At 39.0% G+C, this 15,634-nt stretch overlaps 1 protein-coding gene across 1 annotated transcript; it reads right to left on the reverse strand.

Annotated features, from left to right (window-relative positions):
• Nucleotides 1-413: 413 nt before the first annotated feature.
• fam180a (family with sequence similarity 180 member A) lies at nt 414-10,199 on the reverse strand. The gene is made up of 3 exons (XM_079656558.1): nt 10,035-10,199; nt 4,620-4,717; nt 414-4,302 (listed from the first exon to the last, which is right to left on the reverse strand). Exons 1-3 carry the CDS (start codon nt 10,108-10,110, stop codon nt 3,973-3,975), a joined length of 504 nt encoding a protein of 167 aa, XP_079512684.1. The 5' UTR covers nt 10,111-10,199; the 3' UTR covers nt 414-3,972.
• Nucleotides 10,200-15,634: the final 5,435 nt, after the last annotated feature.

The raw sequence follows: 15,634 nt of genomic DNA on the forward strand, positions 1-15,634 counted from the left end.
TATTTTCACATAATATGCAGGAAGACGCCAAGTTATACAGCATCTGAGTGGCAGACGGGGAAAAAAATCCTTACAATCTTTCAGAGGTTTTATTATGGCAGGTTGCCGTGCGATGGTTTTATAAATGGAAAAAGGTATTGAGTTGTTTAACTTGGAGCAGAACTGCACAGAGCGTATATATGTGACACATTGTGATGTCTCATCGGTCCCTCTGTGCAGTGAGACTGAAAATATGTCTGAGGGCTGAGCGGGGAAACATATGCAGCTGATAAGCTTGAGTTGAAACAACTGGCTGTTCATCTGGAGGTGATCACGAAATATCCCTACCAGGAAAGACACTTCCCGCTTTTGACAAGATTCAGCTCTAATGAAGCCGCCTCAAACACAACCCCCCCAAAAAAGGAATAAAGAAATCAAATAGGAAATGCCACATTTATTTTTGTCTCTGGCAGCAGCCTACGTCTTGTGTCTGCATAACAGAATGACATTGTAATGATTCAAAGGCGGTTAGTCTATGCAGACTACATGGCCTCAGGATAGGGAATGAGGATAGAGTATACTCCTAATACATGTTGTAGCATTACTGCAGTTTTCCCTTTGGACCCACAAAACATCTGCACACATGAATAACAAATGACACAATCATGACTAAATGAAGATAAAACAAAGAATAATATTTGGAAATGCTGCCACCTAGTGAACATGTCCTGGTGATCACATAGATACAATATTTACACAGAGGCAATAACTGTCCCCCTGAAGAGGAAAGGCTTTGTTTATTATGTTATTAAGGTAAAAGAGAAGAAGAAATCCATGTAATGTTTTAATGCTTATTATATCACGCTTTAAGGGCTATGTTTTTGAGCAAAATGTCTTTTAGGTGTAATGATGGCTTTTGATTGGATGATAATAAAAAACATTTGGGTAAATCACAAGCTATCCAGCGGCATGTAGGGTAATTAAAATGAGTCTCACGTTTACTAGCTGAAACATTAAAGTGACATAAATATAATATTGATATAAAGTGATATAGTTAATAAATACATAAATGCATCACTAATTCCCCAATTTGGAATGATTAAAGTATATACATATCTATCTAATCATCACCTCACAACCTATCGCTACAATAAAGATCTATCCATCTATAGTATATTTTGGTGATAATACTATAAGATTTAAATATAATTTCTTTAATAAGGATAAAGCTTTATGTAAGAGCATAGTTTCAGATGGAGAACTAAGATAGCAGTTCTGCCGACTGCCACTTGGTGCTGCTCTCTAAACATGTATGAAAGTGCTGAGGGTTATGCACAGCATTAAGGGATAATAAAACTAAAGGGATAATATATTACAGAGTCAATTTTCATGAAGTATTGATCAGTAAGTCAGTTAAATCCTAATTTCTCTTGTTAAATCTACACCATGGAGATGGAGATAAAGAGAATCAATGCGGTCATTGAGTCTTTTTTCGAGACAATTAAGGTGTACTTTATACCAGACGCAGATAACTATAAGGTCCAAAGATAAGAATCATTACAGTCTGGGTCTGGAGTCATATAATAACGTGGAGCAGAGGGGCTGAAAGTGTGGGAGTGCCTAAATGAAACTGTCAGAGTCAATACTGAGAACAAAATCTGAAGTGTTCCTTTTTTTTTTGTGCCAATACCTGGTTTCTTCACGCTCTGTCAAGTAGTGCCCAGAAACGTCCCAAATCTCCTCAGCATCTGTATGTCTATAACTTCTCCTGAGTCAGCGTAAATAGCTTTGGGCATCAAATGAATACTGACATGAGAAAAAAGATCCTGTAAATAAAGAAGATCCGTGATCATCTTTTACATTTTCAGACATTAAATGCTTGTGTAAACACGCAGGAAGTGAAAAGCATTGGGAGAGCAACATTTCCAAGGCTGGATAAAAGCTTGCATTGAACCAAAATGTAAGCAAATGTAAAAGCAATCGACTCAAGGAGGGAAAACAGCACAAACCAGATATATGTTTTCTATCCACTCCAAGATGAGTGAACTGCAGGAACGCCAATTAAGGCAAGTACCTATTTCAAGAAGAAGCTAGGAAATGGGTGGCAAACATTCATCAAACATTGAACAGTTTGCTCAAATGAGCAATCAGAGGTATTGAAGCAAACTGACTCTTAAGTACAATCTGTGGCCTTTCATCAAAAGGCTTTTAGTGGCAAATCAAATGAACCGCGCAATCTCTTCTACACAGTGAGAAGCAACTAATGCCATCTAAAGTCAAACATGTTAACAGTCTGCTTGAAGTTGTCAAACTAATGTGCTGCATATAGTTTCATTTAGCAAATGCTAAGTAGGCTAAAGGTCAGAATCATTGAAAAAAGTCACACTGGGTCCAGAACAACACCCAGACTATTTACTAGTATTTATGTTCTTTCTTTTGTCTCGTTCTTAGACTAACCACTGCATGCCCATGTGCCCATTGAGACTGCAGGCATGTGGCAGTTTATTATAGCTCGCTGGGACACATTTGATTAATGAGGCCACGCTGTGGTGCGCGCAAATACATGGAGCACAGATGCTTTGCTGGTTTTTTTTCATTTCCACATAATGAACCAATAAGTAGGATCAAACATAATGCATTATGGTTACAATCAGAACTGAGAATGTACGAGCTGGGAGGAGAAATACAATTGGAAAAAATCAAAAGAACATAAATCAGTGATTCATAGTCGTACAATTCCCCAACTATGTCCTGTATTTTCATCAGAAATGAGACAAAATGCCAAAACAAAGATGGAAATAAATTAAGTTATCTAGAAGAAAGCAGATGAACTTTACATAAAGGAGACATATTTTGACATTTTCTTGAATGGCTTGTCTCTGCTTAAACCTTTAGAGAAGGAACGGTCTGAAGTTAAATTGATAGCTATTCCATGATTCTTTGGCACAAAAGCGTAAAGAGCATTAAATACTTGAGTTTGAAAGTTATTTGTTATCAGAAATACAAAAACATATCATATCTTAAAGGTCTCCTATCAGGCAAAATGCACGTTTATTTTGTTTGTGTCTCCGTTGTGTCAGAGAACTCACAAAGTGTCAGAAAACAAACCCTCTCTCTTTTCCCCCGTACACAAATCTCTAAAAACGGGGCTACAACGGAGCTGATCCAGATTTGCGTCCGATACGACGTAATATCAGAAATGTGGGCTGGCTTTACACCCACGGCCATATCAGAAACGTCACTATCAGAAACAAAGCACAACGTTTTTTGGAAGTAATATGATCTTTGTTTACATTAGCAAGCATCACTAACACTCATAGCTAACCTGTACTGGAGAGAATATGTGTAAAAAAGCAGGAAATAAAAAAAGGAACTCACTTTGTGGTAAACCCGCAAGAGAAAAAGCATTTGAGCTCCATACTGTTTCAGAAATAATCGTTGAAGTGGTTTGGAACCTAATATGGCATTTAATCACAGCAGAAATTAGCTGACATTCTGCCGGCAGAGAGGAGACCTCACTGCTTGCCTTGCCATGCTCAAACGGGGGCGGGGCCAGCATCAGCCAAATTCAAATATAAAGTTACAGTCACAGAATCAGCGCTTCTCTAACAGGGCTGAACTAGAGGGATATGAGGGATGTCTAAAATGCATGATCTGTTTGGTATTTTGAGCAAAACACATCATAGACATGTTTTTTATATATTTTTATATATCTGAGACCCATAATATATGCCTAAAAATAGCATAATAGGAGACCTTTAAGGTCCACCCACTAGTGTTTTCAATAACTAGTATTTTAATAACTAGTGGATGGATAGGAGTTATTTTTTGGTTGATTTCTTGTATTCTAAAACGATTAGTATACTGGATCGATAACTTCTTGGAAAAAGCTTCAGACAGGAACTGCAGTGTAACACATACAATGAATCAGTGACAATAAGCAAGTGAATGCCCATAAAAACATCTTAAAATAATCAATCTTGTGATCCTCCCTCAAGAGGATTTGAGGTCTTTTTGCAGGGCTCTGAAGAGCTGCACCGCTGCGTCTGTCCACGCCTCCTTCTGCTGCTGGCTGCTCGCTGCAGCCAGCGTCTGGGTGGTGTACACCAGCGTCAGCACCGTCCTCTCGAAGTCCTGCCAGCTCAGAGGCTGGCGGCGCCGGCCCAGTTCCACTGTCAGGCGGCGGATGTCTGAGAGCGACTTGGGCAGGACGTCCTCACAGATGACCTCCAGCTTCTCCGCGCTCCTCAGGGAGGCCAGCTCCTCATCTGGGATCAGCATGTGATGTTCTTTATCTCGGATCTGCATTCCAGCCAGCAAGATCTGCGGGCCAAAGGTCCACCAATGAAAGAAGAAGTCTATCTACAAGTACAGTTTTATTGTCCTTTTTGTGATTAGAACTGACGACAGCATTCAACTTAAAAAACATTCCTTTCATCAATGTCAGGAAAACTTTGGGTACACACAGTTCTCTCCACATGATTAGCAGAACAGCAATTTTTAGCAAAGGAAGATTGATTACAAATGTTGGACTGGGACAGATCTTTTGCAAATTCCCAGTATAATTAAAGTGGTTTCCAGTATTAAAGCCGAGTCATTAACCATTTCAGCACCTCTGAACACAAAGGGTCTGAACTGACCTCAAAAAGCAGGTCCACATCCTCCGCCGATCGCAGGAACGTGGGGTTGATGAGCGAATACGTCCCGCGCTTTATCCTATATGCAGATGGATACAGAGCTAGGACCCAGAAGTACAGGAAATTAGATTAGAGGATCTCTCCTGTTTTCACGAAATTAGGCAGCGCATTATCCGATGTCTCATGCTTGTGGGTGGGCCAGAGGTTGAGAAAACACAGATACGTTACTGCTCAAATATTATGCAGGTGGGAAGGAATCTGGCTCCAGCTGGGCAGAGGGTAATAGGTCTTTCACCAGAGCCACAGATGCTCCTATATTCACAAGTGGCAGTGGCCAGTGCACCCAGAGGTGAGATAGCCCCGCTCACAGAGGGGCAGGTGTAGCTGACCTCAATTGGTCAGATTTCAGAGTGTCAGTTCAGAAGTGTAGCAGATCAAAGACGGCGTTATTGGTGGTGTCCAGATATGGCAGGAAAGAAAGACCTATCTCTCAGCTAGTGGAACAGTTGTCACTTATTTATGATACAAAATCTATATTTAACTGAATGTGATAACAATTGCCAATTCCACATGCTATGACACATTTGATCAATAGGTAGGAAGTAAATAAGTACATTTACTCAAGTATTTTGTTTTATTATTTTCCTATGTTTCACATTTTTTCAATTAAGCTACAACCAACAGGCAGTTAGCTTAGCTTAACACAAATACTTGAAAGTGGTCAATAGAGTGCAGCTGAACAAGGTGAAAAAAACAACAGTGACACAATTTTAATGCATTTGTTGGGCGCAGTTATTTTTGGAAGGAAAACCCCTATAGTGAGTATATTTTTTAGCATTTGGCTACTCAGAAAGGCTATCTGTGTCCAAGAAAGGATTTAGGAACCAGCCTGATCTCTCAATCACAGTCTAATTTCTGCTTAACCACTCTGTGTGATGTTGTGCAGATATTCCCACTGGTAATGAAAAGTCGTTGGGAGTTCAAGTCAAGTCTTGAATATAAAAGCAGAGTTCACACAAGGATCAACATTTCCCCTTTCATACTGTTTATACGACTACTATTGCTGCCCTGACTCTTAAAATATGTTCATATTACAATGCCATCCATTGTGTGAGAGTCCAAGAGCGATTGGATGACACTGCTTCTGCAGATTGAAGTGAAAAGTAAAATTGACTAGAGCTAAAAGGGGATTCACAGCAAAACTAAGTAATTTAAACCTCTTTTGACATCTCACTTTCTTTTTCCACTGCTCGCATATGCTGCTGCCATCCAGTTATTGGCTCAGCGTGTAAGCCATCACACAGATCACACACACAGAACTTAATGAGGTATACAGCATGAACGCTGGGCTCCATCTGAATTCAGATACAATACAACTCATGTCCTACAGCGGAATCCACGGTGTGCTCTCTCGCCAATTCTGGTGTAACGATCGGCCCCGCTGCCCGCAGCCTCCTCGTCCAGATACAGGCTTCATAGCATCTGTGAGGCCAGCCAAAGCAAAATGCACTGGCTCATCTCCCCATGTACCTGCTTCCTGCCATCATTCAGAATGTAAAAGAAAATATGCAGTTCTATGTTACATTGTTAGAATAATAAAACCCACTTACATGGTGTTATTGTCAGCATATTATCTTAACCGTTCACCCTCTCAAACTTGCCCCAACCAAAAAAGGCCATAGTTGTGACTATAGAAATACTTAAAGGTAGGGTAGGTAAGTTTGAGAAACCGGCTCGAGATACACTTTTTGTTATATTCCATGGAATGCTATTAACATCCCAATGATAGCAATGAATATTTTAAGTGCTTTGACAAAAAATCCATAAAAAAATGTCATCTGTGGAAGCCGTAGTACTGTAAAAAGCACGACCAATCATTTTAGCCGGCCCGGCTAAAATAACTGGATGGTCTACCTGCCTGTCAGCCTTTCATCTATGCACAAACTTATCTCGTACCCTCATTGGTCATGTGCGCATTCGTTTGTGTTGGAGGAGGGGCCCATCTCTATAAGGAAGTGGCAGATTTTCTCCGGTCGTGTATTTTCAAATTCTAGCGATCTCGAGCCGGTTCCCAAACTTACATACCCTACCTTTAACTCAAGTGTTCAAAGTCCAAACTTTTTTCTCCATTATCTGAAACTAATCTGTAAATCCTTTACCTAAAATGTAATAGTTGATCATTTTGGGAGATACTTCTGTATTCCTTATTGCAAGACTAACCTAACTTAACACCACTCAATGGTTAAAATCTAACTAGAGCTAGCTTAGCTTAGCTTAGCATAGAAGAGAGGAAACTGGGGGACAGCTAACCTGAATGCTGTACAAAGTAACACATCCATCAACTCCAAAGATAACACATCAGTACAGTAAAAAGGTAAAACTAATATGTTGCCATATCTAAGGAACTCCTAAGGATTTTTTTATGCCAGGTGTACTGAGTCATACAAAGTGTTTTCCCTTGTTCAATATATCATATCATATTATATATTATAATATAATCAAGGAACTTTTATTGACGCTCATAAAAGCAATGTGTTTAACTTATTGCTTCAAAACAAAATGCTAAGCTAAGCATCTATGGCTCTAGCTTTATTTGTACTGTGGAGTTCTTAGCATCTAACTCTGGTCTAAAACTATTTATTGTGCGACAAAGGCTTTGCTGTAAACTCTACATACGTTTCAGGAACTTCTCAACAATGGATAATCACAATCAGCCTTCAAAAACGTTTGGAGTGTAATTGTAGAAGATAAAACCCTCCATAAATTGTTCTAACACCCCAAACGGTACTGAGGATTTTTTTCCTAGATCTAACACTGACATGAAGCTATGAAAACATTACAACTAGCAAGTGAAAATTACCACTCCTCATTGAGTAAGTGACTCCCAAATGCACGATCAGCAGTGCTGAAGGAATGCCTGTGCAGTCATAATAGATACTGAAGAGACACTTTAGCTGCATCGAGGCATTGTCAAGGTAAACAAAACAGCACAAAGAGAAAGTGTGCTCATCACAACAAGGGTTATTTTTATAAAAGATTGCGTAGCTGCAGGGACATTACACCTGGGAAGCAGAGCCAATGGTGGTTTGAATTAGAAATCAATAATCTGTGCTATACATAAAAGTTGTCTTGTACTTTGAAAAAGTACTTAAGTGTGCAGAGAGAATTTATGATTCCAGCAGCGGGAAACATCAGTTAGCAGTAAAATGTTATTGCTTGTTAAAGCTCACATGGTTGGAGCAGCACTGATGCAGACGCAGAAACAGACCACAATATTCATGCAAGGAAGTTAAAAAGAAAATGTGATGTTGTTGATTTGTAGGAGCTAGTAGGAGAGCAGGTATACATGACTCAAATGTACACACAAATAGCAATAGTTGCATCACAGAGACCAGTCAGACAATCTTGCAAGGAACTGAGGGAAAGGGTACATATACTGTAGAGCTGCTCGATTATGGCAAAAATCATAATCTCGATTATTTGGGTCAATAATTGTGATTGCGATTATTCATTGACTTTGAAAACATCCATTTATTGGAGAAAAAACCTTTGAACAGTATGTTTTTAGCAGTTGATTACCCTTAACTTAAAGTATAATTCAACTGAAAAACCAAAAACATATATATATATATTAAAAAATATAGTAATAATAATAAAAAGATAATCGTTTTATTTAGATTACGTTGTTTTCGTAATCGTTGCAAGCCATAATCGTAATCGCGATTAAAATATGATTAATTGAGCAGCCCTAATATACTGTATACACTGGAAACTGAACAAGTACCTAAGGGTCTAGGTCAGGTGATGAGAAAGAGAGGGCAAAGCTGATTATCACGGCAAGACAGATTCAAGCAATTAGACCGGCACCAGCAAGGCAAAAATATACCAAGTTATCGAAATCAGTTCATTCCAGTTACTGTAAATATTAAGCCAGTTAAAAGATTTGTTAGTATTTAATATTCAGTTTTTAACGTGTCACTGCTACGGAAAAAATGATTTTTCTAGCTGACTTATTTTGATTGTCAAATAAAGGTGTCTCTTCTTACACCATCTTTGCTTTTCCTGTTCTTCCCTCATGCCCCCCCTCCCTCCTGCAGAGCTCCAAACAATCTCCATTTGGACGGGCAGGCTTCCCCCAATGTCATTATGCACAGGCAGGGAACTTGTAATCTCCCGTTAACTGCTTGCAAGGAGATGAGGGAACAACAAAGATCCATTAATTAGCAGGGCTAAATGGTATTCCTGGCTGGAGGGATGTCTTGATCAGAGAGAGAGAGAGAGAGAGGCAAACAAAAACAAAAACAATATGGTTGTCTGGATCCGTCTGGCTTAGGGTAACAGGGGTGAAAAGGACACGGGAGGGAATGAAAGTCTTGGCCGCAATGGCCCATCTTCTGCTTAGTATTTAAATTCACCTCCAAATCATATTAAAATCCCAAAAAACTGCATTTTTCTAGCAGCTCAGATGCAAACTCTAACATTTACAGTGTAAACAGAGTCTTCCCCATACATATTCCCACTGTGAGACACTTCTTTTACAAGCTAAGCAAGTCAAGTAGCGCAAGGAAAGACGAGATAGGATCTGAAACTTCGGATATTAAAATAGTTGGAAGACTGATGATGATTAGACACACTGGGATTTATTAGTCTGTATTAAAAAATGTTACATAGTTGATTAAGTTCTACTCAGTGAAAAAAGTCAAGATAAAGGTGACAATCTTTCTTTTTCACAATTAAAAGTTTCAAATGAATACCATTTTTGTTTATGAAAGATATAAATGTTGTTTTGACTGAGTTTTAATATGCCAAAAATATATAAGCAACGGCTAGTCAATATACCTTCTGTGTAATCTAACAGAGGAAATTAATTCTAATGTGTAATGGATGTGTAAAAGGCAAATGTTTGCTTCAAAAAGGTGATATGTCAATGTTGTGTTTGCAGCTTTCTCTGCTCCCCTCAGGTGGCCAAACAGATATTACATTGTCATGAATAAAAACAACAATTTCCCAATTTTTCTTGCACTAATTTGCTTCCTGGCAGAGGGCAGAAAGGCCTTTAAAAACGATTTTAGTTAAAGTATCACTCAAATCCTGTCTGTTCTGAAGCGTTTTTTCAGCATCATGCAAGGAAGGAGGACCAAGGATGTTATAGTATGCGAGTTTGGAGAAAGGAATTTCCTAAGTGAGTGGATCCAGTTGCAACAGGCCAGTCACTTTTCATTGGAAAATCAAGTGTAGATGTCTTGCATGTCACAATGTTCCCAATATCTCCGGAAGAAAAACACATTATTTCACAGAAACACAAAAGCAAAACAAGATTGAACTGTCAAGCATGTTTGTTTCCAAAAGCTAATACTATTTGAAATGAGGAAGCAAATATACCAATGGTAGTGATAGGGAGATAAAAGATACACCTACTTTTCCTGTAATGCTGAGAGGCTGCCAGGTGCATGGCCAGGTTAAGAATGATGAGTAGAGCCCACCACTGCGTCATGTTGATCCTCCTCACACACACAACGATGGTGGACAATGCAGTGACTGTTGAGTTTGAACATTTCACAGGACTTTCATATGCAGTATCATTCCTTCATTCAGTGCATTCATTTGTTGCCACCTCCCTCCCTACTTCCATCCCCTCTCACTCTCTCTTTTTATATTCTGAGTATGTTTTCGTCTCAGGCCTGGCCGTCTGGGCTCTCATCTGGAAATCATCAGGAGTTGGACATCGCCTGCCGTTTTGGCTGGACTTTTCTCACGGTAACTGGCCGAGTGCTTGACTGGCTCTGGTTCAATTACTGTGTGACTCTTCACTGGACTGGATTGATGTGTAGCTGACTGACTTGCCAATTGATTGACTGAATATATTGGCATCCCATGAGCCAGAACCAAACCAGAGCTAGTACAAGAAACTGCTGCTAATCTTAGAAAGTTCTCTAGCTGCGTGATCAAGCAACCTTATTAGCTTAATGGGTATTTCTGGCTTGTTTCAATTTGGGTTATTTCCGCTGTTTCGGCAATCGATTCTAATATCTTTAACACGCAAAGTTAATTACTAATATCGGAGGAAACAAGAAACCAAGTGATTTTGAATAAACCAAAAGCGCCAGATTATGTCCTTTTTTATTTGGGATGGAACATAGAGCACCAGAAATGTCAGTAAAAATCTCATTGCACATAGAAACTGCGAGACAAACACTTGCTAAGTTGCCTAAGTTTGTTGCAAACTGTCTCTGTTTGGTAATGACTTTAGGTACATTGGTGTTTAGCTTGAGTTGTACATGGTGGCACCATCAATTCAAAAGTTAACTTTGCTTTATACTTTGGATTATGGCCAAATACACAAATGATTTCATATTAGACTCAGCTTGATTTGTGAATTAGCTAATATTAGCATGGTAACACCGAAACGATGGTCAACCGGGTATTAGCATTATAGCAGCATTATAACTGCTAAACATCACCATGTTAGCATTGCCATTTAGATCATGTTAGCAAAATGATATGAGCAGTTAGCCCAAAGCTTAGCATAGCTTTTGACCTTTAGCCAAAAGCTGTACATAAGTCTAACTGTTTTAGAATTTCTAGCAATATTGGCGTAGTGAACAATGTTATCATCCAAGTGGTAATACCGTTTTTCCTTTAATGTATGTTCCTTTAAATGGAAATCATCTTTCTCTCTTCATATATTTTGGCTTGGATTCCAGGTTAATTCACTTGTATTCTGTCCTGACATAAAAGGCCTGTTTGATTGTACGTAGCATGCAGCAACTCTACGACGATGGAACCCAGACGGAGACAGGCGGAGACATACTGCTACGTGTCGACAGTCAACATCAACAACGACATGAGGAGCATTTAGAGCATCTTGATTCAAGGCTGTCAAGACTCTTTCCCCGTCTTTATACTCTCTCCTGCACCGCCTCTCCTGTTCTTTGTTGTCACAGAATGTGTGCAATCATCACACAGTCCTCGTGCCAAAGCACATAAAAGAATGTGAAGGTGCGCTGGATTTCAGAAGGTTTGCTTTCTTGGCTCAAGCTCTAAGAATGCATCTGCTAGAATAAAATAAACATACTGTTCTAGTAATGTCCTCGCGTCAAAACACTTATACCCAATCGGTGGATTAGAGAGTGACGATTAATTATTCAAAAGAGGCAGCGGATATAAAACTGAAATGTTTATTCAGACTATGTAATGCTGATAAGGGCACACTATTTCTTATCGACGCTGTGCTGTTACAATAAATAATGAAGTCTGGTAATTTGTGCAGTTATCGTCTCCTTTTTGAATCATAAGGCCCTACTTTTTTTGCTGCTAAATATTCCCTGTTGTTGACACAAGCATTTGAAGTCACAAAAAGCTATCATAAACAGCTGCATAAGGCTAGTAGTGCTTCTATTTCATTAAATAATATTGAGTGGACATCAAGGAGCCATAACATCGTTTATCTGCTTAATTTTAGAGTGCTTTGGTGTCACAGTGAGGAAAAACGTACCAAGAAGTGAACATTTGTGTCTCAGGTGAGATGCATTTAAATAGTAAATAGATCTATTTTGCCTGCTTGAGGGGGAAGCAATAATATCATATTGTTAACCTAGTTGTATTTAAAGGTTTGATTAATCTACACACTTGAATTCATGTGATTTTGCTCTACTACCACCCCCATATGTCGGATTGAATATTTGCTCGCAGCAGAAACCAAGGTATGATGCCCTTCTCTTCTTCTCTTTTTTCAGCTTGTAGAATATAACAAACACATTTACATGGATGATGAAGCTGCAATAAAAAGCACCACAGTGTACAAGCTGCATCTCTGCATGTGATTCACATGACTAACACTAAGGCATGGGCGAAAAAAAGAAATATGGTCTATTCTGTTCTGCAGCTCTGTTTTTTCAAAGGTTTCTGCAGGTGTAAGACAAGAAAATACTGACCTCTGACTGTTGAGGGTCAAAATCACAAACTCTCACATGCTCCAGATGCTCCTTCTGTTATGACCATAAGGGGGCAGTGTTACGACACACATCCAGAAAGATCCTAAACCTCTCCAAGATCCTGCAGTGATGGCTGCTGCTCCCCAACTCTCTAGACTTTTGGTGATGTTGCATGAATTCTGAAATAATTGAATCCTATTCATATAAAGTCTGATAATATGAATGCAGCCACTTACCAGAGATCAAAGGGTTGTTTGGGTACGAGACAGGTGGGGGCCCTTGAAACATCGTGTGTTTTAATTGCTTCTGTGCTATAAACCACCAGAATGCTCTAAAATATGCAAAATAGTAAGTGGCCACTGTATATCTGAACTTGCATGAGGCTCGCGTAATAGTCAAATTGCTGTGATAAAAAAAGTCTGCAGCTGCAATTTGTCTTACAAAGCTGTGAGTCAGGGTAAAAGGTACACACCTGACCTGAATGTGCAAATATAAAATAAGCTTAAAAGGTGAGGTTGTACTTGTTTCCAGCTCAGGGACAGTGACTCATCGAATATTGCTTCTGACAGATTGCAGGAACTGACGCCTGGAGGCCAAGGCAGGAGGCTGTATGTACGGGATGTCAAACACACTGCCTCACAGCCTGCAGCTATATTAACTGAGGAGTTTGTACATTGTTACAGTATGCAGTCTGTGTCAAACCAAGCCAAGCCTTTAAGAGGTTAAAATAGTTTTTAATTATTTTTAATCCCCAACCAAAGCTCTGTTGAAATGTTTTGGGGCCTTTGCTTTGGCATTCACTGCGAATAAGACTTTGTTATTGCTTGCTCCAAAAAGTTGAGTAAATAAAAAGCACAGAGGTAAGTTGAACAAATATTTTTGTTTGTGGAAGGACATTTTCCCTTAAATGAGTAAGAGCAATGAGAAAAGTGTGGAGGTCTTTGTGTTGGCCCAGAGAGGTAAAACGTTTGAAAACAGGAAGTGAACTCTTTTAAAGTTTTAAAAGATCTATTGATTGACCATAGTTAGTCACAAGTGAGAATAGGCTGTCTGGTACACCACTACCCAGCTGACAGGAGGCATCAAAACAACTCAACAAAATATAAGTGTGAGTGTTGAACCACAATACCTAATGATCATAACTCAGGCAGAATAATTACCTCAACCGTCCATCAACAGTTTCATCAAGGCTCATCTGAATAGAAGCACAGTCGCAGCTCACACTCTTTAAGCGGAGCTGGCATATCTTGGACAGCCGGCATTATCATGGTTGGCCCTGGTGGGTGTCTCCTTTAAAAAAAGTGTCTACCTGTCTGCCTGAAACGCTCTGCACACTGGAGAGGAGACAGCCACAGCAGAACTCTGCACTAATACACCACCTGTCTCATTACTGTGTGGCATCCACTATTTATTTACATGCACTATCGTAATTAGTCATCATAGTAAATAAAGCTTCATAACTGTTGTTGGAATTAACGTCTTGGTGAAGTTCGCGTTGCTAATGTCCTCTTTTGTTCTGCTGCTTGTAATTCTTGACCAATTAATTTATAATGACCGTATTCACGGGCCAGATGGCAGCCACTGTTACGAGGAGAAAGTGTAAACTGCAAAACTAAATCAATAATTGTCCTAGCTGTGTACACTTGTCAAAAAAGGTTTAGCTTGATTATTTTATAAAATACTCCTGACATGTCTTAAGTGTAGATTAATACATTCATATAGAAAAACAGCAATAGTAAAAGTTGCTGGTTTTTATATTTTTAGATAATATTGAAGTAATATAAATCTCCAGTTTAAATGCCTTTAATAGTTCAGTATTTATCATACTTACATGAGGTATTTTCACAAACTAAGAGACAGTACTGGACTACCCTAATGAAGAGAAACTAGTTTATTATGTCTGTTTTTATATATATAATAAAATACCTAAAGCAGAAATTAATTGGCAGTGTGAATAAGCACGGTTGCAGAAATCAACACGGTAATGAAAATGGTTGATTAAAATGCCACATTAAAGCACGAGCAGACACATTTTTCATTCTAAACATCAGAAGGTTTAAGCATACCATTATTTTTGTAAAAAACTTTAAATGCATGACCCATTCAATATTATATACTTGAGTTATGTGCCTAAACTTTTAAATCGTTAATACTGTATAAACTAAAGATTAGTAGCAATATGAGCAACACTACTCAACCCAGACAGTATTTGTTTCAAGGGATTAATTTCTCTAGTGAGGTAATGGCAAAATAGTCCTCAGGTACTCTCAGATAAATAAGGGAAACTATTGCAGGATACTGACTTCTTGGTCTGAATCTGGAAGGAAGCCGCTTTACTTCCTGTGCCACCAAGCTGCTGGCAACTGCTTCTAATAAATAGAATAAGAATGGATATGTATACTTCATTTCCTGTGTAATCACTGCGCTACTCATGCTTGAGTGTGCGTCGGCGGGCTTCATGTTAATGAAAGATGCTTATGGAGTCGTGGTGAGAGGCAGAGCGATAACATCTGTCACTATGATCATGACTGATGTGTGAATCCCAGTCACGATTTCCAGTTACCATCATCAACCGTTGATAGGTAATGAGGATGTGTTTGCAGGGCCTGGTCATCAGCGCCTCCTTATTAAACACACCCCAGAGGGGGAGTTGTCACGATGGCAGGGGAACTGAGAAGGCAAACATTTCTGCTCATAACGAGCTAATGAAAGAGATTTGGCAAAAAATAAACAATGTTGTGTGTGTTGATGCTAGGAAAAGTAGTTTGACAAAGAAAAAGGATTGTTTATCTTTCAACCATTAAATATATTCATAATGCATATTTAGTCAGGCATACACTTTAAACCTTACTAGAGCGGCGTGTCAATTGTATTCTTTACTGCTGTGTTCCGATTAACCAAAGCACATTTTTGAGTGGATTAATTGCATATAAAATCAGTGCAAATATGTAAATGGAAGCAAAAAGTAGCAACGTTTCTTTGGTCAAGGATAAATGAGACAAGACGAATACGTCGGAGAAAGATTTAAACTTGAACAAAAACGGGCAGGAAATGGTTTGACTCCATCATAAAGAGATTATAATT

Source organism: Notothenia rossii, assembly GCF_949606895.1.
Source record: "Notothenia rossii genome assembly, chromosome: 10".
In the NCBI taxonomy this organism is placed as follows: domain Eukaryota; kingdom Metazoa; phylum Chordata; class Actinopteri; order Perciformes; family Nototheniidae; genus Notothenia; species Notothenia rossii.